General features: G+C 45.0%; 2 protein-coding genes across 10 annotated transcripts in view; one reads left to right on the forward strand and one right to left on the reverse strand.

The window, feature by feature from the left end:
* Window positions 1-866: 866 nt before the first annotated feature.
* Window positions 867-24,868, reverse strand: part of LOC118514493 (rap guanine nucleotide exchange factor 4) — a 108,387-nt gene continuing 84,385 nt past the window's right edge. For 6 of the 8 annotated variants that reach the window (XM_036061422.1, XM_036061419.1, XM_036061418.1 and 3 more), the window contains 14 exons: window positions 24,444-24,585; window positions 23,832-24,018; window positions 21,644-21,789; window positions 18,965-19,109; window positions 18,404-18,577; window positions 16,897-17,218; window positions 16,143-16,232; window positions 15,879-15,993; window positions 15,412-15,665; window positions 15,154-15,324; window positions 5,317-5,450; window positions 5,061-5,231; window positions 3,029-3,207; window positions 1,601-2,957 (listed from right to left, as the gene is read on the reverse strand). In XM_036061422.1, coding sequence (XP_035917315.1) covers window positions 2,833-2,957; window positions 3,029-3,207; window positions 5,061-5,231; window positions 5,317-5,450; window positions 15,154-15,324; window positions 15,412-15,665; window positions 15,879-15,993; window positions 16,143-16,232; window positions 16,897-17,218; window positions 18,404-18,577; window positions 18,965-19,109; window positions 21,644-21,789; window positions 23,832-24,018; window positions 24,444-24,585 — 2,355 coding nt within the window. In that variant the 3' untranslated portion in view covers window positions 1,601-2,832. Of the gene's footprint in view, window positions 2,958-3,028; window positions 3,208-5,060; window positions 5,232-5,316; window positions 5,451-15,153; window positions 15,325-15,411; window positions 15,666-15,878; window positions 15,994-16,142; window positions 16,233-16,896; window positions 17,219-18,403; window positions 18,578-18,964; window positions 19,110-21,643; window positions 21,790-23,831; window positions 24,019-24,443; window positions 24,586-24,868 lie in introns of all 8 variants that reach the window. The other 2 variants (XM_036061416.1, XM_036061417.1) reach the window with 2 other exon arrangements.
* Window positions 8,737-13,803, forward strand: LOC118514494. 2 transcript variants are annotated; one of them, XM_036061425.1, is made up of 4 exons: window positions 8,737-8,943; window positions 10,469-11,218; window positions 11,282-11,361; window positions 11,448-13,803. In XM_036061425.1, the coding sequence occupies exons 2-4, from the start codon at window positions 10,522-10,524 to the stop codon at window positions 12,477-12,479; spliced, it is 1,809 nt and encodes a 602-aa protein (XP_035917318.1). In that variant the 5' UTR covers window positions 8,737-8,943; window positions 10,469-10,521; the 3' UTR covers window positions 12,480-13,803. The 2 variants fall into 2 exon arrangements, with proteins under 2 accessions (XP_035917318.1, XP_035917319.1); XM_036061426.1 differs by lacking the exon at window positions 8,737-8,943 and adding an exon at window positions 8,950-9,219 and having other exon boundaries at window positions 11,448-13,797.

Raw genomic sequence — 24,868 nt, forward strand, 5'->3', positions numbered from 1 at the left:
CTATCTATATCGTCTCTCACTAGCACAATCGAAGTATTTAAGTCTCAGCAAGGTACAGTAGTGAAACATGCGTTTGTTGCTCACGAGTGGAGTGGATTTACAGAGTTTTTCTTTACATAATAATCACCGCTTTTGCTTTTTTCTTTCCTTCCTTTCCTCATGTCTTAACCCAGAGCTATCTCGTAAATCTCTACCATCTGGTGCAAAACGTGGAACAGTGGCGGGTTCACCCGATCAGAACATTTATATAAACGGCTATTACACATTGCTCCTCTACTAGGTGACACTGATGTTTCACTGTGTTTCTTACATCTACTTCGAATATAAAGTCCTCTCTAGTTTTGATTAATGAAAATGAAAACATGTTTTCAAAATGTTCATCGCCATACGCGTCACACCGTACGAAACATGATTGTCTTTTTATGGCTATGGGAAAGTAAAAGCCGAAAACAAATTAATGAACCATTCTTCAGATCGAACAGAAATCGGATACAAGTTTAACTTGTTTCATACCTTAGTAGGTCTCTCTTTCTCACTCTCTTTTACTTTTATCTGTTTCTCTCTCTCTCGCTCTCTTCCTCTATCGATAATCACTATTAGTACCTTTTTCTTTTACATTTTAACGACCATTTAGCTGCTACACAATCTGTTTTCTACACTATTGGTTGTTGTTTTTTTTTCTGTTTACGGAGGATCACATTCACATTGAAACGATTTTGCCGCGTGTTGTAAACCTTTCTAGCTTTTGACTCCCCCCCCTAGTGGAAGGTGCCGGGAATCGAAAACAGGCTTTCGGTGTAGGAAAGTGGCGAAGCGATTCAAATGGATGAAACCCAGATAGCAAGAGGAGGTGTGTGTTCCGGTGGTTTTTTTTTACTTTAAGGAAGTGTTAGTGGTATTTAGTGTCCCCGCAGTGTTGGTACGCTAATACACATCCAGAAAAAAACAGTAGGTGCTACGGTCGGTATTTCTGTTACGGTCTGTCGGGGTTGTTTTGTCACTATTTTCCTTTGCTTGAACATCGACGGAATATGTTGTTGGTTTTTATTTTGTATGTCTCTATTTATCGTTTACATATTATAATTTTACTTGCTGGAAAGATTGTCGGCTAATCACATTGACATGCGTGTGTGTTCTTTTATTTTATGTTTTTTTTTCTTCCTATTTTAAACTGTTCGTGTGTGTGCGTGAGCTTGTTTGGGTACATTTATTTTCCATATTGAATTTAGAAAGGGGTTTCTTACAGGCTAACAACACATTTACGCTAACAAAGACATGTGGGCTGTTTATGTTATGTTCTGCAAAAAGAAGCATTGCGAATGCCACAATTATGATTAATTTAGTACGGTTCGCTGGGAGCAGCTACCCAAGCGTGGTGGGTAGAACGGTAGAACGAAGGACAGGATAGACGGACATGGAATTCCAGCTTTGGACCAGCCAAAGATTTCCACTTACAGGTGCAGCAGGGAATGGATTGGACAGGAGCAAGTATGATATTCTCTCTTAAGCATCTGTGTAGCAGCAGCGTGTAAATATACATGTATAAGTGACCTTTTGCACCTCACTTTGTAAATAGCGTTTCCTTTTTTTATTTGTTTTCTGCTGTGAAAAATAGTTTAGCTCTAGCGCTTCTGGTGACTTATCTTAACATGCACTTGATATTGACATTGGCGAACAGGTTTTGTCTGTGTGTCAGATTTATTTTCATGTTATGCAACAAAGCGATATGAGTGGTTTTGGGGTTTTAATAAAAAATAAATAAGAAGTATAAAGCGAGATTTTTGCAGTATAATGCCAACTAGAAAGCAAATCACTACTTCAGCACTCGGTGGATTGTATAAGGCGGCACTCTAGACGGCGAGCCACCCAAGTAAGATCATGCGTAGCACAGTGCGTACTACGAGGAAACCGTTTCGAAGCATTGCATACTTTGAGGGGTTAGTATTTTAAAGTTTGTTTGTGTTTTTGTTTTTGTGTATAAAAATATATTCCAAAGGTAGTAAAAAATGTTACTAAACCATGCAACAGCTCTGGCAGAGATAGACTTGGTGGTTGTGCATTGAGTTTAATAAGTGCGTTTTGCAACAATTCAAAACACTTCTCTTCGTTGAATTTAAATGAGCAATGATAGAGGAAGAGAAAAAAAAAAACAAATTCGATACTTTAACGACAAGATGTTTATTTAAGAAGAGGGAGCTAAAAATAAAATACGACTTAAATACTTCTCAGTACACTACGGTTACGAAAGATGTAGGCCAGGTGTAGGTAGATGAGTGGTACGTACAAGAAGAATGGTTAAAACTAATATTATAAAACAGCGAAAGGTAATATTGAGAGGAATTAAATCAAATCGAAGATTCAAAATCACAACAACGGATTTGTAAAAAATAACACAAAGCGGACGAGAATGGAATTAATAAATACTTTCAACAAGATACAAAATATGCTGAGCGCCCTTCCATATAAATCGTATCGCACTAGCGTACTGTGTACAAAACATAAAACGAACCCAAAATCGGAGGCCTGGTTTCGCCTGGTCGGGACCTTGGTATTTCCATTTTCTGTTATTTACCCGCCTCGTACCAAACCTGGCAAACCGGGCAGAAATGATAACTTCCGGTGTGAATGTGTGGATTTGTGGTGCTGTCGGCTTGCTTTGTGCATCATCATCATCATCATCATCACATCATCGTACAATCACACGCAGTCGGGGTGTTTGGTCTCTCGGTACCAGCTTGACCAGCGGATGTCCGGGGGTCGATTTGGTGGTGGGGTGGTGTTTGACGAGCTTAATAATCACCTGGGACTTGTATCTGGCTCCGGGCAACGGTCTTAGGATCGACGCGGTTCCACCTTCTGTGACATCGAGTTGAGCACTCTTTGGTTATCGATCGTCCGGAAGCAGCGGATGTAGTTGCGGATTTCGTTCTCATTTTTCGGTGAGGGTGGATCAAGCACTGGGAGAAAAATTCGGCGAACCGTTAGTATGAGTGAACCGATTCTGGCAGCAGCGCGAGCAAATACTCACCAAGATGTCGTGATCGACAGAACCGTACCGCACGCATCGTTTGCGCCATCATGTGCATCTTTTCGAAGTTGACCAACCCGTCCAGGCTGGTTTTGTTGCCTTCGTGAGCGAACGTCATGTCCTTTAGCAGCAGCGGCATAAAGGGTATAACCGGTGGCTGTAACTTGCCAACTGACATCCTGAAAATAGATACAAAAATTATCTTCAGTTCCACGAAATGGACCATCCGACAGCCCTTAAAGTACACTTCATTTTGTGTTCCCAACACGTATCCCTTTTTTGAATGAAGTGAATACCAAGAATTCGTTCGTCGCTCGAAAACTCAGCACCTCCATAAACCTATTTAACCTTATTGGGGCCAGTTTTTTTTTTCTTTACAGGACACCCACACTCAACAACGGGAAAAGTCAACTTTTGATTTCTTCAATAGCGTAAGAAGCGAAAGGCTAAGCTGAAAAGTCAAACACCGTAACGGTGCGTGAGTAAAAACTTTTGCCTAACGAACTTTTTCCAATTTTCAATCTTCAGCCTGATCCGCCAATCTTTGCACGGTGGCCACCCGTATCGGTTCCGAGCGTATCATCGATTGTGGGAAGAAGGGTTGGGAGCTTTGTGTGCTATCATAACCACCGGAAGTCAATCCATCGGCAACTTGCTTCCCGCCTTTTTTTTTCGGCTCCAGTGTAGGAAGTTGAAGCAAAAGTTCATTCCTCCAAAGGCACAAGGGCTCCGTGTGATGGAGTGTGATGATTGTGATCAATTTTCTACCGTGCTATGTGAAAAGGTGTGCTTCACGGTCTGGTGGCACGTTCTGGCTGAAACTTCTCACTTGTCTCACTTGTCCCCGTGTTTCATCACACATGGAAGCTGTCACCGTCAGGACGTAAGGGCCGGCTGTTTCGGTGTAAATCCCATCGGCGGAAGTGTTATTTAAACTTCTGATGAGACACCTTTTACGAGATTTTCGGTCGGCAAGATTAAGCTATTATCACATGATCTGTGACCGTGTACCCGTGTCGCATCAGGTGCTAGAGGACAGTTCCCCTCGGCTAGGCTGCCGCTGATGGCGAAGAGGTGGTTTGTGGATATATATTCTTCACACCACCAGAACGAACGAGACTTGAGTGGAGGATTTAATTTGATTTTCAATCTTCCCCTTCAACCTGGCTTTTACGAGGGTACGCAGAACTGAAGTCTTACCGATGCGGGGACGATATGTATAAAGAATGGGAACGCCGTACTGAATAGTACTGAATCCACGCACGAAATAAGGTTCTAGCACTGAGCACGAGGAAATCACTCCACATCGCGAGTACTTCCTCTTTCCATTGCTCTCTCACAGCTGCGATTCTTATCGAACAGGAGAAGATTCAAATATGTCTTCGCTTCCCAGACTAATACCTCAACACGGCAACGGAAAATGCTGCTAGATTTTCCGATCTCCACTTTAAGCGTGGGACCGTGCCACATATGAGCCTCCTGTTGCTGCTGACTGGAGGGCGGTTCAATTCATCAAACTGACACCGAGTAGAATCGTTGTCGGAGGGAAGAACGTTGCGAGAGATTGATAGTGTGGGATGGCATCACGGAACCACAAGAAAAAGGAAAACCGTAGCGCAAGACACGTAAACAAGAACGAATTGATTTCCACACGACAAGGACTAGGTCGCTGTCAGTTCTGAAGTCATCCAGTTTAGGGTTGCACACTGGCACACTCGTGTTCGGTATCCGGAAAACCCACACAGATTAGGTCATCAGCTGGAACTGGTTGATGTGAAATGATGCTATTCCCCAAGGGGCGTCTTGTCACTCGACGAGAGATCTTTATCGGAATTAAATTATTTGGAACTAAGATGCTTTAGAACGCCCAACTACATCACATTATAAGGGGCCTACTTTGGCGAGGAAGAATCTCTCAGTCAGTTCCAAAGGTTGCGTAGGTCTGGCCCAAAGGTTATTTGTGTGTGGGAGAGACTTCGCCGAACGACGATAAATCTTCTAACGCCTACCAGACCTAAAGTCCTAAACCTACCGATAAGCCCGATGGTTCCGGCTGGGATCAATCAGTGCCTCGTACTCGGTGAACAGCTTCCGGAACTTGGACGGCAGTTTGTCCCACGTCATCGACAGCCGCGAGACGGCCGTATTCGAGAGACCCATCACGATGGCAAAGAATGCGTTCAGGTTCTGATATTCCTTGCAGCTGAAAGAGAAACCGCAACAGGGAGATAGCGGGGCAGTTAGTACCAGGTTTTTGATCTCGGGAGGTCTAGTCCGGAGCTACTGACAATGCGGCCAGTTTGATGAACTTTTTCACCAGAGACATCCGCTTGGTAAGGTTGGTCGTTGAGACGATCTCCGTCACCACCCAGTACTGTATCTCGTTGAAGCGCCTGATGAAAACGTCCAAATTCGAGGTGATCTATGGAGAGAGAGAAGGGAAGAGAGAGCGAATGAAATGATTGTCCTGGAATTTCGTTGATTTGAAATAAATAAAGTCCTCAATATTTAGGGGTGCCTTGCGCCATTAGGGAAAACTAATTCTCACTCGCTCACGCCCATCCAATTAGGGAGCCTGAAACCAAAATTGCTGTAGGAGTCCACCAATCTTACTAACAATTGTCATTTTCTTTGTCCCTCACAGAAACAACGTCGAGCCGAGGTGGTCGTTTTTGTGGATTGTGAACATATTTTCAATTTCAGCTTTTCCGTGGCTTCCGCCCTTCGTGGAAGAACTGGCACTGGAACTGCTTTTATTCTTCTCTACTTCCCCATTTTGCCACAACCTGAGGTCAATGGACGTAAGCCCAATTAAATGCGGAAACCAAAGGAAGAAAATCGACCGAACGTGAAAAGGGAAAGCTGCCTCCAACACACGCACATAGGGTAGTTACTTATTTCGATCCGATCCAATTTCTATTACGACGTTCAAATAAAAACTGCTGAGCTCTAAACATCGCCAAAAAAATAAAAACAGCTGCAAAAAGTGCATGCCGGTTTTTTTTCCTCTAAACCCACACCGTATTCGCCCGTTACACGCGCGAATCGAAAAGCACAATAATGATTGTAATGAAGCTTTTATTGGCTTCGTTTGCTAGAAAAAAGGGGGCGCGGTATGGTGGGTATTTGATTTGTGGCTCGATTGGTTCGTTGAAGGCAAGTAAACAATGATCGGGGTGTTTGGTGTGCTTTTATTTGATTTTCCTATCCTGATGGAGTTTACAAAGACTGTAGAATTGTTTCGTTTTTTTAAAGAGGGTATCTGACATGTATATATGTTGGTAGAAGTAATTAAGCGATACATAGTAATCATCTCAATTGCTTCAATGACCTTCCCCGATTGGAAAACCACATTTTAATTCACCTCCAGTAATTTCTTTCTAAGCTTTCCTTAACCACAATCCTTCTCTCACGTGTTGGCTGTAAATTATATGAAATGCTTTAATTCGAATTCTTCTACATTTGCGAAGAACATAAGTAAAACCCAAAAAAAAAGCTACAAAAACGCTGCCTCTGGCACTCGTTAGTCTCGTAGTCACGACACATTCACTGAGAGAGAGAGATAGAGAGAGGCACACACAAAAGGAAGCAGTCTTCTTCCCTCCTTCCCACAAACGGCATTTTCCGGACCACTTTCCTCAAGCACCTGGCAAAAGCTTAGCGGCCCACTTGTGGTGTGGTTTTTCGTCCGGCCCGCCCGAGTGGAATTTCGAGAGTTAATATTAATGGTAAAGTTTTGTTCAGGTAAAGCCGCTTATTTTCACGCCTTCTGCGCCGGGGGAAGGCAAGATCGTAGAATATGCGGGAATGAAGGAATTTTCCACACCTGTATGTGATGGCGGGCGGGTTTGTCTTTTGCATCAGACGCGGTCCGTTTCGCACACGCTTGGATCGCACGCGATGGAAAGATAAACAAATTTGTACCGAAGTAGAGGAAGTAGCAGTGAAACAATAAACTTGACAAAAGGATTCACAATACGGATGCAGTCGGGAAGTTACTGTTTTAAGAGTGTTTAAGATACGTTTTGTATTGCTTTTGTCAGATTGTGTTGAGATTGTTGTTATTTGCAAAGCTTTTAAAAGCTCGTTTTAAAGCTTTTTCTTAAATAGATTGCTGCCTATGATTTCCATTCCAATATTTTTTCAATAAGAGATAATTAATATATATTATTTGTGTGTCAATACGGCATCAAGCCGTCTTACTAGAAATATAAAAAATAAATAAATTATTTGTAATAATTTGCAGATAAATAATTTTAGAAATGAAAACGGATAAATGAACTTAAAACATTTATGAACTTTATATTATTTAGATACAGATCCCAAGAATTTGAATTTCATTTGAACTTTTATAAAAGTCTTTAAATTTTTAAGAAGAAAACCAATACTGAAAAAATAACGTACTTATATTTTTTTATTTAAGTTTTAGATATTTTTAAATGTCAATTAAAAGGGTGCGCCTGGTCATCGTCAAAAATATAATTAATTATCGGCATAAGAATGATAACAGAAAGAATAGTAGCTCCCTTAGATTATATTTATTCATAAACAAACAAATTTCTGAAAATAGTAATTATTTTTGATAAGACAATTAAAGCTAATAAGATAAAATCGAATTTATTAGCAAAATTTGAAGAAAAGATAAGATTGTAATTAAACAAAAGCCGTTATCCTCTAAATTATAAAAAATCTAATCATGCTGATTCGATTTCCATCAAGCTTTTCTTCACGTTTGCTCGCTCTTCTTATCGAGATTCAAACGAACGCGAACCACATTCGCACCGCAAGCTTTTGCGCTTAACCACAGCGCGAACAAATGCACCAGCGTGCGACCGACGAGCTTTTCGAAAATGGCGATCGGTCGGTGGTCACGTTGCACGAGACAGCACGATGCATCGCGGGCATACGAACAGCGCCCTACCACCACACAAAAACGCGTCTCCCTCGGTGCGCCTGTGACTCAGCGCAAGCTGCATCCGAATTTGGAAGATGCAAGCGCGGGGAAGAGTGAGAGGGAAGGAGGGAGAGAGCGAGAGAAAGGCGGGTGGGAAATGCATCACCCAGAACACGTTTTGCGTTGTTCTGGTCGTCCAGCATCGCATCTGCAGCAGCATCTAAGCAATGCAAACGGTTCGCCAACACGCACACACCGATACAGCTGCACTGGTGCACTTTGTCAAGGTCAGCCCTCCCCCCCCCCCGTTTCGCCACCCTCCACTCACCGAGGAGGTGGTGGTGCAGTGTGATGTGGTGAGTTTGTTGCAGTGTCACGGCATCGATGAGATGTTTAGTTGCACACCCTTGGGTCTCCCCTTGGGTTCCTTCTCACAGCCTCACCCCCCGACGACGACCGGCGATCTCACCAGAGAAGGCGTTGGAAGGCTGGAGCGGGATCGCGTGGAGCACCCATCCAACCACACACGTGTGTTGCTGTGTTCGTGGTGCGTCGATTCTAATGCGTTGCAGCGCAAAGAGCATCGCGCTGGTCGTGGTGGTGTTAGTAGCAGTAGTAGACAGTAGTAGTAAGCTGCACTGGAGAAGATATCACTCGCTCCCGTCGTTTAGAACGCGCACATTCTAGTGTGTGCGAAGAACCCCGGGAAGCTCTGCCCTGCTCTCTCGCTTTTGCTCACGCTCTGGCTCACTCGCTCACTCGCTCACTCGCACGATTAGGGAGATGAGATGATCGATTCGAATGTGGCTGAGTTAGTGTTTGGCGTTGGTTGGTCGCGAATCACTTGCACATTGTGCACGGCTCGTTACGAAGAAGAAGACCTTTTTTTTTGTCGCCCCGAGTTGTACAGTGCGTGCGTGTGACTGGAGCAGGAATTCTGCAATCCCAAACGTGCATCGAAAAGTGCGATTCTACTGACAGCTGGATGGAGCAGTTGTTGCTGCTAATCGGCACGAAATGTGTGAGTGATGCACCTCCCAAGAAAATCGATCTTAGGGTAGATGTTTAGGCTTGAGGTGCAACTTCATATCGTGGTGGTGGCCCGAGTTCGACAGGGACAAGGTCAGCGAAGAGAACCACAGTTGTTGCACACGTGTGCGCGCGTGAGTGATAGTGAGTGAAGTGATTCTTGTGCGCGACTGCGTTATCAGTGCACGGTACCAGGAAACGGCGCACACACAGCGTAGTGCAAGAAAAACAAAACCCTCCCATTGAGATCAATCGCAACGGATACAAGGTTGAACGGCATATGGTCGCCACCGGAGACGTCGTCGTCGTCGTCGCCATCGTCTTCATCGTCGCCATGTTGGCGAACGAGCGCAGGCTACCCTACGCAAACTAGCACAAGCCCGAGAGACTCATCTCGTTTCAAATTCAATTCTATTCTAACGCCGCGGCCACAAGGCAAGAGAATCGCGTAAGAATAATTAGCCGTCAGCGTCTCACCGCCACAGCCGGGTGAGGCGCCCAAGAGAACAGGCATGCGAAGGTAAAAATGGCACGTGTCCCTACCGACCCACCGGTCCAGAGACTCTTCCCTCCATATCTCATCCCTCAATCACTTTGTTGTGGGAGATGCTCAGCACACCTTCCCACATTCGCTTTTGTTTTCGATCGACACGCCGCCATGTCGATCCCCGACCATGTGACTTTCCCAAGATATGTCGGTTACTGGAGTGCTTGAACACATCAGGTTGGAGCAGCAAAAGGGAAACCCGAACGATCGTTGTGCGTGTTGAGGCGAAAAGTGGGGTTGTGGCTTCTTGTGATGCACTATCAGATAAGATGGCTCTGCGCATCCCTTCTCCCGCTTTAGTACATTCGCATGACACCGGACCCGTGTCAGGGTGTACCGATTACATAAGTACAACCGCGAGCCGTGCCTCACGGTCAAGACGCGTGGAGACGTGTGAGGTTAGAATTTTTGTTCTTGTTCTCGAGATGGTTCCCTTCGCCACAACCTTCATCCCATTCCGACGCCTCTGCGTTCTCTCTCTCTCTCTCTCTCTCTCTCTCTCTCTCTCTACTCCGGAGTATTCTTTCTGGTTAACTGATGATGGCGTCGATGGCGACGACGACGATGGCGGCGGCGATGACAGAACAGGCGAACCGCTTGTGTTGCTTAGCTTTGCAAAGAACTATGTCAAGGCATTCTTTTGCCGCAAATGGTGAAGCCAAACGTACGTACGCGTACGTGCGCGAGAGTGTGTGCGAGCGCGCGCTCGTGCTGCACTTGCGGTGCACTCGATCGTACTCGATCGGTGGTGAGAGATAGTGCAGTGGATCGGCCAGAGAATACTAATGCATGATGAGGCTTCTCTAGCTAGCCTAGATCGATCTTGTGCTGGACATAGAAGGAAAGCGCACAAAGAAGAAAGTGGCACGATCCTTGCACGCACGTGATAAAAGGAGAACTAGATCACATCTTTTGCGGATTCCTAAGTGCTCGTGCTAGTTGTGTGATTGTGGTTTTCTTCTCCCTTTAGAACGTACGTAAGAATAGCCAGTGTGACATTTACGATTCTGCCGACCACCAAAGATGGATGTTGCACCGTCCATGGTGCAACGTTCGGGCGATAAACTGATAGTGCGGCGGGTCGTGAGCGGTGAGCAGGTGCACCTTAGTGAACAGCAACCCACCCCGGTCCAATCGGACGACGGTGAGTCCACCGATCAACAGCTACTGATCGACCGTTGGCGCCGCTTTTCGACCGATGCGTCCACCACGCTCGGCAACTACGATGATCAGCTCACCGACGAAGGCGAAGCAACGCAGCCCGGCCCCTCGTCCAAACCGGTGGACGAGAACGACCAGCAGCTTCCGCAGTGTAAAATCAAGCGCAACTACTCGTGCAGCCGATGTACTTACTTCACGCAGAATCCGCGCAAATATTTAACCCATCTTCGGGACACGCACGGCGAGAAGATCGTGATCAATGAGTGCAAGCGGTGTGTGTATGCATCCCGCCACTACCAGAAGCTGGTACGGCACATGAAGATGGTACACGGGTCTGTGGACGGCATCCGGAAGTCATCGTTCGGATCGAGTCGACGGCGTGTGCAGAAAAGCTACGGCCAGGTACACTTAGGGCAGGTGTTACCCGGCGGAACGGCAAAGCTGTCCCGGGAGGAAGCAAACCAAATAACCACTGCGTACGTGCAGCAGTTGGTGGCGTCGGGATTGCCGAAGTTGCTGGAAGAGATCGAGAAATCGGCCGCCGGAGCATCACTTGCAGGTGAGTCCATCCAGGGCGAAGCATTTAAGGACCACTGTAAACGATATGCTTCTGCCACGACAGCTTCCCTTTCCCGAGACAATCAAATGATCCAGGCGGAGATGGATCAGCTAAAGCAATCAATGCCATATTCATCCGATGAGGTAAGACCCCCGTCAGTCATCTCCACGTCGTAAGAGGCCGTCTTCGCTGATATGTGTTCTCCGTCTCTCTTCCTCTCTCCTTCCAGACCGTCCAAGAGGCTAGTGAACGTGATAGGGTAGACAGCAAACCATCGGAAGATGTCATTCCATTGTCCAAAAAACGTTCCCGACCAATTCCTAAGCTTATCCCACTGAACATGTCCACATCCGGTAGTTGCTCAACAGGATCTTCACCGAAAACGATAACGCAAAAGTTTGTCAAACCAATCCCCCTCTCCGCACTGAAGGCGGAAAACAGTGAGGTAGATCGTGCCGGAGAAGACTATCCGTTGAGTTTGACAACGCATCAATCCCAACCCCAACAGCCCATGACGAGCGCTCATGAGGACATCATGACCAAATGCATGTACTGCGAGCTGTCGTTTAAACCGGTCGAGGCACTCGCTAACCACATTAAGCTAGCGCACAAGGACGACCTGATAGCATCGCTGCTCGCGAACTCGTTCGAAGAAGCACCCGCGGACACGAAGAGTCTCCCGCGATCGAGCGAAACCGAACGTACGGCAAACGAAATATGGAAGCGTTTGCTGGAGTGTAGCGCCGAAGCGGCGACTTCGAGAAAGAGCTCCGATTACGGCGCTACAGGTGGCTCGGGCAGTAAAGATCCGCGGCCCGGGTCCATCTCGAACGACGAAACGGACGATGACAATCGGGAGGAGCACCAATCACAGACGTACTGTGGGGTGGAAACGGCCCCCGGGTACGGTGAGGTAACGAACCGGCTTCCAACAATCGATCCAGGCGGCGGACCCGGAGGCAGTGGCAGCACGGCACTGATGAAGAAAGTCTTCAAATGTCCGCACTGTTCGTTTTGGGCCTCGACAGCGTCCCGCTTCCACGTGCACATTGTGGGCCACCTGAACAAGAAACCGTTCGAGTGTTCGCTGTGCGCTTACCGGTCGAACTGGCGCTGGGACATCACGAAGCACATCCGCCTGAAGACGATACGGGACCCAAGCCACAAAAATGCGGGCGTCCTGATGAACGATGAGACGGGCCGGCGAAACTACACCAAGTACAACAAATACATCGCACTCATGCAGATTACGGACAAGTAGCGGAAAGGAACGACGAAGGGGGAAAAGCGGGACAGACACGTAAAGCGATTGATGGATGTTAATATAGGATCTCTTGCGCTAAGGAAGCAACGTGTACGGGGAGTTCTTGTGTTGTAGTAATCCTTTTATCTCCGTCTACTTCCGTGAGAGTGTGTGAGCGAGTCTTTGAAATAGTGTCCCTGGATACCTGAGGTTAGTGTGTAATAGGGAAGGAAGTCGTAACCAGATTATTGCCTGCGAACATGGATAAGACATACAACAGTACACCACGGGACGACGGTAAGGCGTCCATCAAAGGATCACTTTTCGGACGTCTGACATCGACAACATCAGAGTACCTCCTAATACCTGGCCGTCTGGAGAGCTTGTGAGCTTGAGCGGTTTTTTGCTCGCTTATATTTCCAAATTTACATTATTGGATGTAAAGCTCTTCCTTGTGCAACTAAAGCACCAAGTATATTGCTTTCCTGCCAGTGTCAAGTTCAACAACATCCGACCGAAAGGTAGAGACAAGATGGCTTTCCACCGTACTCGCAATCAATTCGGCGAATATGCTCATTTCGCTCCGATGAACGTCGGAAATCTTTTCCTTCGTTCGTCTGTAAAGTCCGCTGTGGCGTTTGTACTTTGGGACAACATTTTCCCCCAACCTTGCTGCGCTTGAACCGTGAAATGTGAATGTGATGTGTTTGAGTGACTTTTACAGTGTCGAAGTCGGACCTGTTCGTCTCAGCCCTAACCCTCCTATCTGCACCCCCACCCACCGATACCAATTCCGTCCCTTGTAGTACCTTCCTCGATGGGGAACAACCAACAAACACAGGTTGGATTTCCTGTTGTCCCTTTTTGTAGTATGATAAAATCGTTTTCGGCGTTTCGCATTACACCAATCGTTACCAGTTAACTGCGCTTTATTAGAGTAATCAGTTCGCAAGTACGCTCATCATCAGATAGCGCATCACTAGGACATATGGTATTTAGATACATAAGTGACACCGGCCAAAAAATCAAATGCAAAACACAACACCACCAGCAACTTTTACTACCACCCCGCTTAATATACACGCACCGTTTTGACATTCCTTCGCAAATGTGTTTGCAGCCACATCGAATTAAGCTGGTGGACAGGAAAATGCAATGTAGTAATATGATAGAGCTGGAGGCATTATCACGATAAACATACCGATTGTTGTAGGACGTTGGGAAGAATCTCATTCTTAATTTATACACACTGTTGTTTTGCTATGATAATAGCTGTAATTAAGCTCTTTTTTTAACATTGTGGGTACAACACTTAGAAATAAACTTTATTGAGGAATCCAGACGCTTTCTCTCGGGAGGTATATTTCATCCGAAAAGGAAAGGAGCAGAAAAAATGACTTGAGGAATGTGAATTGCATATTTTTAGGCGTTGGCTTGGCGTAGTTTTGGCCACAATAACCACAGATATTTTGGCTGCATTTTTCATCCTTGATGCAGAAGAACGAAAAAAAGAGCCTGAAGGTAGGCAAAAAGTATGAACAAAACCCCTCGTAATCTGACGATGAATTAATAGGGATGCAAATCCAGCGATAAAATGAAGTCATTCCAAGTGAAAACAGATAGTTGCATACTTTTAGGCGCTACGTTCAGATATGGAAAACGGATCAAAATTTCCGAACAATCATGAATGAAATGGGAGGCTACTTCTTTTAGGTATACAATCAACAGTTTTCATTGCGTCGACACTAGTGTAGCTCATAGCAATAAAATAGGAGGAGGATAGGATTACCAATACAGCATTTGACCTCAATCCTAGCTGCATTAGCAGGTTGCTGGTCATTTTCATTAGCTTAATGGGTTAGATAACCGTCTGCTTCTGTACACTTCGTCGTAAATGGTTATTACAGCTGATGCACTCCAGGTGTTTATCCGAGCATCATTGTATTTTGAAGAATAAAATGGCGTTCTTCTATTAATTTCAAACATTAAGTAAAATTTCTTTATCAAAGATAGAACTTTACAAGTACTTTTACCACGCCGCATCAAGGCGCTTTTCGTTGTTGAGATTTTCCGAACTTGAATCGACAGTTCCAGATAGCTCTCATTTGATTACCTTAATGCTTCACGTCAACCTTAAAGTGAAAGCAATAAATTCAAATGGTGGCTGATTCGTCTCGGATACAGACAAAAAAAACGATGCAAATGCTACAACCAACCTTCCAGTGAGCAGTGTGCACACCACACGCAAAAGAAAGGCAATAATTCACTTCCAAGTGCAATTCACGCCCGTCTGTCAGTGGCAGTGCGCTTACCGGTGATGCATACGGTTGCACCCATCCACACCAAGAATCATGCTAGTAGTTCGTTGAGGTGTTTTTCTTCTCGCGCAGCAAATAGAGAAGACTTTGCTTCCTGCCCACCTTCCACAGCAGAAGCGAAAACGTATATCTGTACATTTATTTGCAGCTTAACAACGAAACAGCACAAGCTAGCGCACGGAATGATTTCTTGTCCGGATATCATTTTTCAAAAACCCCTCACTCTCTGCAGCATGCAGAGAAAGTGGGTTAAGATGTCTTAGACTCGCTCGTGCTTCCGGGTGATTTTAGTTGAGAAACAACACATGGAAAAACAACACCGTGCAGAAAGTGCTGGTAAAATGATATCCACTTTCGGGCGTTGGGTGCCTTACCTTATTGAAATGATGTCGTCCAAAGGTATGGTACAGTAGTTCGTACTCGTGCACAGCCCAGAAGAGATCCCAGTCGAATAGTGTCATATGGTAGGCGACGTCCTTAGTTGATAGTGCTTCAAAGTCCACATCTGGCGCATCGGTCGGTAGTTCCTGTTCGGGTAGAGGTGTCTGAAAAACCCCAGACGAAAAGTAAAACCAATACCAATTAGATGGTGCTTGTTGAGGGTCAGACTTCCAATATAAACATGCACATACCAGTGCGTCCAGATGGTCCTTGGGGGAGACAAAAATTCGTCCATTCAAACTGAGTGCCGTTGGTAAACTAACATCGTTGTCCTTAAACACGACACGCTCTCCGCTCGATTTCACCTCCACCAGGAGCAGATCCTCGGGTAGTCGGGCGATCTGTAGCTTGTCGGCGGCACAGGCCTTAATTACCTCGGCCGTCGTGGCCATCGGGAAGCGCAGGGTACAGTACGTATGATCGGCGCAGTACACACGGAAAATTACTGTAACGTCGAGGGAAAAAGCGTACGAGCGTGAAAATTCATTTTTCATCCAACGATTCCTGGGAGGTTGATCGATCATTTCCAGCATCGTGTGTAGAGTAACCTTGGCAAAGCTACTACTCTACTACTAGCACGGGAAATGGGCAATCGAATGGAAATAATTGCATGTACTACGAATTAGCGTGCAGGAGGTAACGTAAGAAAATTAATTACTATCGTCATCCGGGCGTATAACAGTCTTTGAGTGTGTGTTGCCACTGAACAGGCAGATTGGCTGTCCGTTGGGTGGGAGCTTCCATTTCTGGGTCGCGTTCATCTGGCGGTCCTCCTGGTAAGGTCCAGCATGCGTTCAGCAGCATCGATTTATCCGTTTTATCCGAAGGAAAAAAAAGAGCCAAGAGCGAGAGAGAACACGGCAAAGCCAAGATGAAGATTTATTTTAAAGCGGTCTGTCCTCGACGACGGAGACACACTCACCTGATATCGGGATAATTGCGTTAGCACGTGATGTATGATACTTGCTTCCTCCTGGAGTGCCGGTTCCGCCTCAACGTCCGTAGCCAGCTCCTGCAAACATGTAACGGAGAAGGCACACAGGTAAATCAGTGCCATCGTAATGATGAGAAAATAATGCAATTTTATCCATCAAGAAGGAGGACGAATCGGAAGGGCAAGGGGAAGAGTACGAGAATGGTCGGAAATTAGAGGAAAAATGGTACGTCATAGCCGCAGGAGACGCAAGACGTCGACGGCCGGACACGACTCGTGCCTCCGAGATGACAACAGCTTCCGGCCAATCCATCAGCGACCAACCAACCGACGGTGACTTAAGGTCAGCACTGGCAGTTTCAGCTCGGTGTTTTATCCTTCGTGGAAGTTCTCTGCTTCCGGGACATTATTGAGGAGTGTGACATTTGTTGTTCTCTCTTGACATGCCTATCGAGCGAGAGCAACGTTGGAGATGCCGGTACGTGATTTGAAGTGTGTTATGTGTGAGCTTTTTTATTGTTATCAGCATTATAAAGCCCGGGGCTAGGATAAGGTGTCAATCAATCAGGAGGATTATACTGTTCGTTAGGCATGATTGTGTCAATTGGTGCAGAAAATATAATAAAATCGAACCGATGAGTGTTCTTCCATGGAAGAGGAGCTTTAAATTTAGAGACGCGCCTGAAGTTATGCAATTCACACTACAAAATTAGTTTCGGTTTGAAAGTTAGTTTGAACTCACCTCTATAAATTCTACCGCCAGAGGATCGTCGAACACAGCATGCCGCACGGCCAAGACCCATCGCTGAATGAACTGCACTACGCGCCGCTTGCTGGTTAGGAAATATTCCTGATCTTCCTCACTAGCCTGCCGCAGGTCAATGTCCGCATCCGCATGATAGTTGGCGGCTAGCTCGTCAATCAGCAACGGTGTCGGCATGAAGACGATGTGTGTCAGTAGGAAATCGTCCAGGAACGGATCGTTTGGTCCAGCTTGGCCACCGAGTCGGGTCTCGAGCAGGTGTTCCAGCATTTTCTGAGGCGTACCAGACATAACAGTGTATCTGGACGTCCGGAGCAAGGCAGAAGGAAGACAGTAAAGAGCAGGAAAAAAAAACACACAACATGAACATTGCGGATATGACCGTCGTCTAAATTGTATTCGATTTGTTTTCGTCCTCGGGTCATCCTTGCGGAAGCAACCAGAGTTGGCTCGGCACGATACATCAACAAAGTAGTGGCAGTAAACAAATTTTCTTAATTAAACTTGTCCCAGTCTGCAGGGGCGGGAAGTTTAAAATGAAGCACCGTAGCACAAAGCTTCGTGGGAAGGGATTGGAGCATTTCTTTTTGACTGCAGACTTTCGTCGGGTTTTGCTGTTTTTTTGGAAGGGGAAAAGATGTTCGACAAGAAGCTGAAGCTTCAAGATAAGCCAGATTGCTGTTAAACGAGCGCTGTAGTTAAGTGCAGCGATAGAGCCCGGAGGACGGAGGGTCGGGCAAACCCCAAACTCCCGTGCTCTAAAAAAGCTTAATTAGCTAAATGTTTGCTTCATGCTATCTCTCCGCTACGGTCAAGATGGGAGGCTACTTGGTAAAAAGGATAATTAGTTCCCCAAGGATTGTGGGCATTTGTAGAATGTAGAGCTTATCTTCTTGATTTTTTTGTGTGTGTGTTTTAGATGTTTTTCGGGGACGGACCATTGAAGGTCGGGGTTTATGTACATTTGTTTCGTTGCAGTTTTTGAGCGAAGCAAAAATGTGTAGATAAAAGCAGATGGCTAGTCATAGTTAAGGTGTAAAGGTTCATTTGAAGGGTTGTAAATATTTGCTGAACAGACGCCGGTTTGTGAGTTTATTGGAGTAAAATCCAGCCTTGTTGATATGGACAAAAAATCCCTTGACGTTTGTTTGTTTGCTACTTAAACTTAGCCCAATTATTCAAAGCCCAATTTTATATACAAATACAATGTACAATTAAATCTATTCCGCTACGATAATTACGCAAATCGACCTAAATTAACAAATCAAGCTTTTAAATTCATTTTACGTAGATATTGTGTGAGTAGGATTGCATACTTTTAGGCGCTTTCAGCTTGTAACCTCCCAAAGCTATGCATTCCGCAACACAGATCAATAAAGCTACGATTTCATCCAAAATTCATTAGATTCTAATAAACAAACCCACTAAACGTGTTAATCTAATATCTATACCGATAAGCAATAAAACCAATAAATGTAAGCCATACTTGAATGCCGAGTATCCTCGCTGTTTCGCAACCCGTTCCAGTATTAGTACGTCCTTGCCGTGTTCCTGCAGCCGCAGCGTGTTCGCTTCCACATCGCGCAGGATGCGATTGAAGTGTTCCTTGTCCACACGCAGCAGAAGACAGTTGTTCTCCTTCAGCACGATCGTAGCCGCCCTGAGACACGGCATCGTTAGGGGGTTGGTGTTTAGGTGGTGTGTAGTGACCCCGGTCAAAAACAATAATTAAACCCCGTTAAATTTGTGGTGCCGATTATTAGGTAGCCCAAAAACGTTGCCCAACCGAACGTGAGCGAGTGAGCGAGTCCCGTGTGCGAATTCCAGCCGAAAGGAAAAGCGGTAGAAGAAGATAAGAAATAAAGTATTGCGTTAACATCATTAGCCTGAGCGCGTTAGCGGCTTAGTACCAGGTTAGGTTGAAGTTGAGAAGGTTAATATTAGCGTATGTTAGTAGCTAGTTCTAGATGTGGTGTGAAAAAGAAAACCCCCGGGACACAAACGAGATACAAAAAGTCTAGGATCTAGGGAATCAATTTCTTCTCACCTGGGTGCGTCGTTGATAAGCGCCAGCTTGCCAAAGTCATCACCTTCCTTGAGCGTTGCAACCGTACCCTTACCGTGGATAACTACGTCGACGGAGCCTTTCAGCAGGATGTACCAGGATCGTCCTTCGTCGCCTTGGTTAAACACTGAAACACAGGAAGAGGAAACAAACCGATAAGTCATCGCGCTAAGGAATCGAATTAATTCGCAAGAAAGCTTTCCTAGATGGACCGATCAAATTGGCCTCCATTATGGGGAAGTTCTTTGTGTCCTTTCTGTACTCTATGGCTCGTCGACACACTCTACCCTGTAATTGAGTTAAGCCCCAATAAGAGGGCCCGATGTGTGGCTGCTAATGACATCGTATTTGTAAATGCTAAATGCCTACCTAATGAGGCGAATAGTCACGAATCAACCCGTAGCGTATAAGTTTCACTAATTTTCTGCCACAAAAAAAAACTGTGCTCATATGAAGAAAGCTTCCTTCACGTGCCCGAAGGCGAGTCGACGGGAATTTGACGTGTTATGTGAACCAACATCCCACCAGCGCAGCATAGCTGTCTCGCACGTCATCAGTGCATTTCAACACCAGCGTTCGCGGCACGGTTGTAGCTGTGGTTGAATTTGACGAAGCAAGATGAAATTTATGACATTCCGTGTGTGTAGAATAATTTATAGTTTCATAAGTCCCACACCAGGAGCCAGGCGCAGAGCTTCAGCAAAGGAGAACATGAGGTGCGTAATAAATGCGGCTCGTGTTTGCTCCCTGGATTGGTTCGAGCAGATCCGGCTAGCCGGAACGAATGCGTACACGGGAAGGGGGTTTTAATTAATGGGGAATGTTTTCATGTGAACTATTAAATTTATTCACTTCCACCGGACGTGCTAGTTTGTGACTTTTGCTGCTGCTGATGTGGAAATTAATGCTACTTTAGACGAGAACCGTTTGAGGACATGTCAGGACGTCTGTTTCATCGTTTAATTTAGGCAATCTTCGTCTATTTCCTAGTTTTAAAGCATATTTATACTATCAACTTCGAAGCTGCCAGAAACGGTAGGTATGAAAACGCCTTAAAGTATGCAATGTTTTAGGAAAAATTGTGCTATTAATTTTTAAAGCTGGCTTTAGTTTTAAGCCATTTTAAAAGCTGTAAATAAAATTTTTTGACCATTTATATCGCAAAACTTTATTTGCTTCAAAAACAAATCATGATTGGAAACAGAACCTTCCGTTTTCGGTTATACAAATAGAGAAAACAAAATTTCGGGTCCAGCTCAGCAGTTTGGTCCATTACACGAGCTGGATGGAATGTGCAATAACAAACAAATCCAAACAACTCTGGCCCAGTAAAACTTTTCTGCCCGATGATCAAAACTCCACGGTTAGCTCAGAAGTTATTAAAAAGCCGAGTACCGCAGAAGAGAAGCTTCACAAATTGGGTATGCATCAGTAGGGCAACGTAAAGGGCAACTCAAAAAAAAAAAGGAGGGCCTGTGTACAAAAGTTTGCTCAATGTGTTGATGTGCATCTACGAATATTTTGCTTGTAGAAATAGTTGGCCAGAAACACATTAAAACGACCTTTGGAGATAATTTGAATGTAAATTACATTTTTGTTTTCATCCTACTATTTTTAACTCTACCCTACAGAAAAAAAGAACCTATTAAGAGCGATATTTTTGAAACATCGTTTTCATCCCTTTTCTGAATGTTAAGTCGTTGGAAGCTTTTTTTTTAACTGATAAAATCGACCGTGATGGTCCTAGAGTTCTGGGTTCCCTTGTGCAAGCATGTGTGAGAAGAAGGAGGTTTTGTCTATGTCGGTGTAAAAGTTTTAACAAGCTCGAACCCTAGAAAAAACAGCCAATGAATAATGATGAATGTCTCGGTCTGGTTCATCCCTCTTAACCTTCCGACCTGACTTCTCCTGAACTCTTGCGCTTCAAGTGTGTTGAAGAAGTGTAAAAACTCTCGTCCAAACGGAGGCTTTTTTCTCTCTCCGCAGCAACCGATTCTTGGCCTACCAGTGGGAGGGGATTACTACACACAAGTCAAGCCAGTCCCACGGGGAAAGAAGGATCGAGAGTTCCGAGGTGCGTTGACATGATGATTGATCGATGTTTGTAAAAATGTGCCTTTTTTTTGCAAAATGGTGATATGTTTTGCGAACGGAAACAGATGGCAGGAGCGTGCTTTTCTCCTTTCTTTCGGGTTGTTTCGTTAAGTTGTAGCATCACAACCGTATGTTAATCATGATTGGCAATTATCTAGAAACACGGATCCTAAGTTCTTCCTTCTTTAGCCCCGCGTTCTAGGTTGAAGGTTAACCAAACTCTTGAAAAATACAATCCCTGTGTCAACAGTAGTCGTCTCGTTTGCCCTATAGAAGATGTCGAAGAAATTGGCACACACACAGTCGAATAGGCTACCTAATGAGGTGGAAAATTAAAATATCAATTCCACCCTCGACAGTGTATGTGCCGCGCTCTGTCGCAAAGGATCTCGCCGCATTTCCTTGTCTGGGTGGTGCAAATGAACATACGCACGACGGTCCTGAGACAGTCGAGCGAGTGGGAACAATGTCATTAGTCGAGCTCGAAATATACAGCAACAGACGAAAAGGTTGCTCCTTTCGAACTTTCCACCGGAGAAAGTTCTCGGAAAACGTTCCAATACTTACATACGGTGCCGGCGTGTGCGTGTGCTTCGAAGACGATAATGGAGGCTAGCTCACGCTTGATGGAGGTTGACAGGTGGGACAGGGCGGCGATGTGTAGCAGCTCCTCGTAAACTAGCTCCAGCTCTTCCTGCGTTCGTTCGTGTGACCTGTGGAGAAGGAAGCGACCGGATATATAGTTTTGAATCTGACGGTTGAGTATGTGCAGCAAAGAATGTGCAAATATTGCTTCATTTGCAAGTATAATACACTTGTCCCGGATGGGGAGGTATCTCGCTCAGGTACCGACTACCAAACAAACACTCTATGTAATTCTCTAATTAAGGAGGACTACAATGAACAATTCAACAGCATTCAGGCTAAGCACCGTCATCACCTTCCTAGTCTCGGTCCCGACATTCCAACCTCGGCACCCAAAACTCTTCAAAAGGAATCTTCAACGGTTCACACCCGACACCACTCACAATTTTAATCGTTCCGAGAATTTCAAGGCATCTTTTTACCGCCGAATCAAAACCCGAATCTTAATCCCGCATTTTAAGTCACCTCAAAGTAGGAGTTTTAATTTCCTGTACAATATTTGTACTATTCCAACACTGCACACCAACACCAGTCGTTCCTCTGCAAATGTTTGTGCTTCGCGGGCATTCGGAGCATTCGTCCTGGTCACACGATCAAAGTGAAGCATGCTCGCTTTTAATAGCGAAAGTCTGGGCCGAGGCTTGCGTAAAGTTTGTGCCAACATCAACTTCTGCCAATTAGCGATTTGTGTGGAAAAGTTTGCAATCGAAACGAAAAGCAATTCATTAGAATTAATTGAGCTTTTTTCGGTGTGTTAGGTAGAGCAAGTATTCCGAAGGCTAGAATTTTTCTAGCAGAATCAGAAAGTGTATTGCTCGGGTTGAAAGTTAATTTAATCTACTCTGATTGGTTATAAAAAAAAAATCTTTGTGAGCTTAAGGAAGTTAGTGTGAACTAGCCAACGGTATCCAAGAGTAACTTTTATTCCAAGAATCGATTAAACAAATATTTTAATAAATTGCATACTTTTAGGCGTTCGTAAAAAGACCTCTTCAGTGTATATCAATTGCATAACTTTAGGGGAAGCTGTTAAAAAACATCTTGATTTGTCGAATTTACGGTAGAAATTTCTCTTTCTATGATGTTATCCACAATTTTTGTCTAAAATTGAATTTTATCTTTTATTCTATTTATTTTTTAGTCAGGATAAAATCATCTTAACGTAGCATTCAAAGGGAATATTTGCAAAAGATTCTCCTTCCGAAGCGCTTCCACTAAACTCCAGGATCTGACTCATGCACATAATTTACAGTCAGCAGAAAATGTATTACCGACAAGATGGTATAACTTTTGCAAACGCAATGATGGAACATATTTTCAATGATGCATAAAACGATACACGAGCATCCCAACCCTTTTCCGCTTTATCCATGGGAAAAACTAGTTTCAAAAGCACCCGTTTCCAGCGAAGGAAGCTGCTCATCCTTCGATGGGCTCACATAATATAACATTCGATAAAGCTATTGAGAGCACGCTGTTGTAAAAACACCACCCATCGCCGAGAAGCGATCCATTTCTCAATCGACCCTAACCAGCGCAAAATTGAGTCTACACTGTTCGCCATTTTACGCGCTTTTGGTTCCTTCGCTCTTGCTGCCGTCATCGTTAGGTGAAAAAAAAGGGACGGCAAATGCATTTCCGGAAGAGTTTACGGGTTTGAAACTAGTGGTCGAAAATTGAGTTATAAAAGAACGATGAAACGAAGGAAGTAGTTTTACCGGTGGTCGCAAAGTACGTGCCGTAATAAAATTGCTATCAACAGCACGATAAAGTAACACCGAAATTGCGACCGGGTTTTAGCTTGAAAATGTTTCCTGTCTGGGTGTGGAATGTGTGGCGGTGAGTAGCAGTCTTTATTTGAAGGAAGTACTAATGCACCCCGGAGTAGATAAATATATAAATATATAAATAATTGTAATAGGAAAGAGCCCAGCGTTAACCACAGGAGAGTACAAGCCCTGGTGGTAGATTATAATTTTAAATGCAACAATAAACATCTGACACACGAACTAGATGCAGCTTCCTCGTAAAATTGCCACGCCACGAATGTTAAAGCGTCCGAAAAATATGGTAAGCAGAAGCAATTGCGAGAATGCACGACGGTACTTACGGTTTTCTCAAAATCATACGGAGCGTTGCATCCGGGCCGCGATGCAGCAGCGCCGGAAGTGCCTCCCGGATGTGTTCGTTCGCGTGGTTAACATCGTCGGACGTGGGCGCACCGCCGGCCGTACCGTCCTCGTCCGACTTGAAGCGATACAGAAAGCACTTGTCTTTGAACGGTTGCTCTTTTGCCACTGTAGAGAGAGAGAGAGAGAGAGAGAGAGAGAGAGAGAGGGAGAACGAAATAGTTAAACTACCGACTAGACTGGTTCCCAAGAATCGCTATAAAAACAGTCCTGCTGCATGCTTCAACCTAAACGAGAAGCTTAACACGAAAGAGAAAAAGTATGCTAAAAATGCTGAAGTCACAGAATCCCGACGAGAAATGCTTGAGCATGGGCTGACATCGGCAGATTGCACCAACCGGAAGCGGAACGTTGCAATGGATACCGGATATCGCTATCAACCCGGAAGCGGACCCGGAGGATGGACCGTGCGACGATGCACCGTGTAATGAGGATTTCGTGCGCCGTGAGTTTTTTTTTTTGCTCGGTATTCTCATGCGAACAGTGTTGCAGAGCACGGGGACACTTAAGCATAATCGCAACCGCACGCTTACCGTGACACAGAACACCTTCCTCGAGCAGTGCCTGCCACATGCCGGCTGCCTGCGTTCGCGTGTGGACGATCGGTGAGAGATTCAGCAACCATTCGACCAGCTCCGTGCCGGGCGCACATTTCCTTATGAATTTTCCACCCACCTGAAGAAAGTTTGGACAAAAAGAAAGAGAGAAAGAAACCCCGTGGAGGTGTAACGAGGATAAGTAACGATAACGAATTCGGTTGTGGTTTTGTGTGGTTTTGTTCTGCTCTTCATTACTAAATGCCACAGAGGTACTTGGGGTATTTTATTTTTCTGACAAGGTGTTGCAGCATTAAACGTGTTGCGTGTTTGGATCATATCATGAAAACACACCAACTATAACAGATTATCCCTTTGGGATGTATGTAGGGATAGGGAAAGGCCCTGTGAGTAGGTGGTGG

This window comes from Anopheles stephensi, chromosome 3 (genome assembly GCF_013141755.1).
Source record: "Anopheles stephensi strain Indian chromosome 3, UCI_ANSTEP_V1.0, whole genome shotgun sequence".
In the NCBI taxonomy this organism is placed as follows: Eukaryota; Metazoa; Arthropoda; class Insecta; order Diptera; family Culicidae; genus Anopheles; species Anopheles stephensi.

What these genes read in the sequence shown, in the direction of transcription:
- LOC118514494 (XM_036061425.1), top strand. Translation starts at nt 10,522, where the DNA reads ATGGATGTTGCACCGTCCATGGTGCAACGTTCGGGCGATAAACTGATA. An exon ending in CGCCGGAGCATCACTTGCAG is followed by an intron (nt 11,219 to 11,281) that starts GTGAGTCCATCC and finishes CTGCCACGACAG; the next exon opens with CTTCCCTTTCCCGAGACAAT. An exon ending in TGCCATATTCATCCGATGAG is followed by an intron (nt 11,362 to 11,447) that starts GTAAGACCCCCG and finishes CTCTCCTTCCAG; the next exon opens with ACCGTCCAAGAGGCTAGTGA.